The following is a 3,870-nucleotide window of genomic DNA, read 5'->3' as shown; positions in this document are numbered from 1 at the left end:
AAAAAAAAATTTGATATTTTATATATATATATATTTAGTAATATTTAGTTTAAAAAAAATAAAATTTAAAGTATTAATAATAATACTAAAAAATTTACAGTCAAATGATTCCATTTAAAAAAAAAAATGCCAAAAAAAATTAAAAACTAATTCACTATATATAAAAATCTTTTCATCTTTTAGTAGATGAAGGATGCTTTTTAGTTTTTCCTATTCTTCTTTTGTTATTTTTCAATCTTTTTCTTTTTTTTTTGTCTATCATTCAACAACAACCCCACAAAATTTTTTTTTTTTCTTTATTAAAATCCTTTTCATTAAAAAATATTATTAATAATAATAATAGGACGTTTAAAAATTTGGCAAAATAAACCACGCACACATACACGTGACAACACGTGATATTGATAAACTCCCTCATTTTTTTCTTTTGTTAAAAAAAAAATTAAAAATAAATTCGTTTATCGTAAATAAATAAATAAATATTTTATTAATTATTAATAGAGTTTAATAATAGCTTATTATTATTATTATTAGTTTTAATTAAGACGTGAAAATTTTTATTTTCAAATTCACATGCTGAGAAATTGAGAGAGAGAGAGAGAGATTTAATAAAATGAAAAGGGCCCCCCTCCTGATTTTAAATTTTCAAATATTAGCCATATAACAATGTTGTAAATCTTGTTTGTAAAAAAAAAGGGGGGGGGAACAAGGGGTTACGTATTTAACATTGAAAAAAAAATTTATTAAAATATTATTATTATTATTATTATTATAAACACGGGGCGAAGAAGTTTTTTTTTTTTTTTTAAATTTATGTTTAACCACACACGAACTCAAACAAATGCAATTTAATGCATAAAACTTTTTATTTTTGGTGGGAGGTTTCATTCATGATCTTATAATATTATTTTAAAAAAAAAAATGGCGGATTTGCACTTGTTTTTCCTACCACCCTTTGTTTAATGAATGAATTAATTCAAAAGCTAAACAATTTTAAAATTTTTAAATTTGATCGGAAACCATTTTTTCATAAAACGATTTAAAAATTTTCTCATTAATTATGGGTTCGATTCGCGAAAAACTTTTTTATCGATTGATTTCCATTAAAGTTTTATTATTATTATTATTAAAATAAACGTTCGGTTAATTTTATTCTTGATTTATCTATCAGTAGACAGGTGTAACGTACTAAAAAATAAACCGGCTACCGTTTTAAATATTTTCAAAAAAAAATAAATAACATTCAATTAGGGGAAAAAAAAAAGTCACACAAAAAATACCTGTATGAGATTATGTACCTTTTTTACCCGTCATAATCAAAATCGAAAACACCTTTAATATTATTTTTGTGCTTGATTAAACATTTATTTTTTCAACACGTCAATTTAATAATTTTTACGCCGCGTTAAACCGCGTTTTTTTTTTTTAAAAAAAAAAAAATTGTTTTGATTCGATTCCATCAAACTATATATAAAATTCATACAAAACAAAACAAAAAAAATTGACAAAGACGTTTTCTTCCTTCCACGTTCGTAATTTTTTTTTAAAAAAAAAAAAGTTGGCACTACCGTATTTAAAAGTTATTATTTATTTTTTCAAATGTTGTTTATTACATAATAAATTTGACAAAACGATTGGACAAAGTAATTTATTTTTATTTTGGATGATGATATACATATATCAAAATTGATAAATGGATTTGATTGAAATTAAAGACAAAAATAAAACATCGAAAGTGCTTAGAAGGGTTTCGGATAGGAATAATAAAAAACGACCAGTTCCGTTTGATTGTTTGGTTAAAATTTTATCATCGGGTAAAAAATCGAAAAAATGTCGTAATAAACTTCGTTACAATGCTTATTTTAAATTTCCACGTGGTATCGAACCTAGCAAATTAACGCTTAGATCCGGTTTGTATTTTTTAAGTGATAAAATAGTTACGACAAATGATAAAGACAAACAAAACGATAATAATAGGAAAACAAACGAGGGAAACGAGGATTGTCAAAGGAAACAATACGTAAAAAGACAAGACAATGGTTTGTTCGTATTAAATCCTTCTAATAAAGCAATTTTACCCGTTTTGGGTGTTGCTATGGCTATAAGCGATGTGTCAAAATTTAAAGACAAAATTTTAATATTCAATAAAAAAAGGTTAAAACCTAAAACCGTTAAAAAAACGAATGGGAAAAAAAGAAAAAACGATGAAAAAAAATGAATCGGAAAATTTATAACGAAATTTATTTATTTATTATCATTTATTATTATTATTATTATTATTATTATTATTATTATTATTATTATTATTATTATTATTATTATGCGTAAGTTAACGAAATTGATGAATACGTAAAAATAAAAAAATGTTTTGTTCGAATTTTTCGGCGTTTAACGTAATTTCATTATTTACTTAGTCACGTGATACATTTTCTAAAACCACGTCTCATACGTAGCCATTTTTATTTTGTAAAAAAAGGCGCGCTAATTTACAACTCAAGTAAAATTTTAAAAAAAAAAAATAGTTACGACGTATGTACGGATTTAATTTCATTTTGATAAAATTAATTAATTATTAATTAATAATATTAATGACGTCATAATATAAAAGTAAATAAATGATAATGAAATTTTACGATGAATTTTTCTTAAAAAAAGAAACATTCATCATAAAAAATGAATAGACATTTCAACCGGAAATTACAAAAAAAAAAAAAAAACCGAGCCATTAAATTTGCAAATAATAATAATAAATAAAAATTATGCGAAATAAAAATAAATAAGAAGGTTAAAAGAGAAGAAGGGAAGGGAGGGGAGGGAGAAAAGGGGGCCCAATCATTCGGTCGAATAATATCATGGCGCCGTTTAACTGCAATAAAAATTCTTCAACAATACTAATTAAATTTAATGATTCAAAAAAAAAAAGGAATCATCATTTGAAATTAGTATAAAACTAATTTTAGTAATTCCTAAAATTATGTGACCCGTTTTACGTTATCGTCAACCATGTTTTATTTTCTCTCTTAGAATCCCAAACATGTGTTTTATTGTGAATCAATTTAAATATTCGGACATTATGGAGATTCCACGTGTGCCTAAAACATACCACGCGTGATGGCACACATCATAACTAATAATAATAATAATAATAATTTAAATTTTCATCTTGGTATCCTTACGCGTCGTTAATTTCAAATCCTTTCGAAAAGGAAAAAAAAAATCGATTTCGTATAAGATTGTTGTTGTTGTTGTTGCAATTCTTAGTGGGGGAAGGGGGGAAAGGAACAAACAAAAAAATGTTTGTTGTTGTTGTCTTCTTCTTTTCTTTGTTTTCTGGTATAACGTTTTTGGGTTTGGTCGTAAATAATAAAATTCGATAATAATACTCGAAATGATTAATTTTTTTCATTATTACAAGTTATGCTAAATACTTTGGGGGGTACTTTGTTGTTGTTGTTGTTGTGCTGACTCACGAAACGGATGTTTTTTATTAAAAAATAATAATAATAATAACGCTATTGTTTATTAAAGTGTTACCAAAACAAAACGAAAAAAAAAATTTATTTTCTCCATGTCAATTTGATACTAAGTAAAAAAAAAAAATTAGTTCGACTGTAGTCGAATTAGTCATCGTGACACCGTCACCATCTTGGATTGTTCTCGAAATAAAGGTGCCAAATATCAAAGGGTCAAAGTTCAAACCCCATAAAAACAATCAACGAGAGTAATAAAATGTAATAATAATAATAATCGAATTATTAGGTGATGTTAGTTAAAATTAAATCAATCGAACATCATTTCGTGGCATTTTTTTTTCTTTTTCGGCTGCTACGAGGTCATTAACTTGATAAAAAAAGATGAACGCTATGAATA

The 3,870-nt window shown here is 24.8% G+C and overlaps 1 protein-coding gene across 1 annotated transcript; it reads left to right on the top strand.

Annotated features, from left to right (window-relative positions):
• Positions 1 to 1,693: 1,693 nt before the first annotated feature.
• On the top strand, positions 1,694 to 3,112 carry Phum_PHUM444830 (uncharacterized protein; the record flags this gene model as incomplete). Its single annotated transcript, XM_002429583.1, has 2 exons — positions 1,694 to 2,154; positions 3,025 to 3,112. 2 exons carry the CDS (start codon positions 1,694 to 1,696, stop codon positions 3,110 to 3,112), a joined length of 549 nt encoding a protein of 182 aa, XP_002429628.1.
• Positions 3,113 to 3,870: the final 758 nt, after the last annotated feature.

Source organism: Pediculus humanus, genomic scaffold, assembly GCF_000006295.1.
Source record: "Pediculus humanus corporis 1103172108214 genomic scaffold, whole genome shotgun sequence".
Taxonomy (NCBI): domain Eukaryota; kingdom Metazoa; phylum Arthropoda; class Insecta; order Psocodea; family Pediculidae; genus Pediculus; species Pediculus humanus.
Note: the sequence above shows the minus strand (reverse complement) of the source record. Positions and strands in the feature narration are given on the sequence as shown.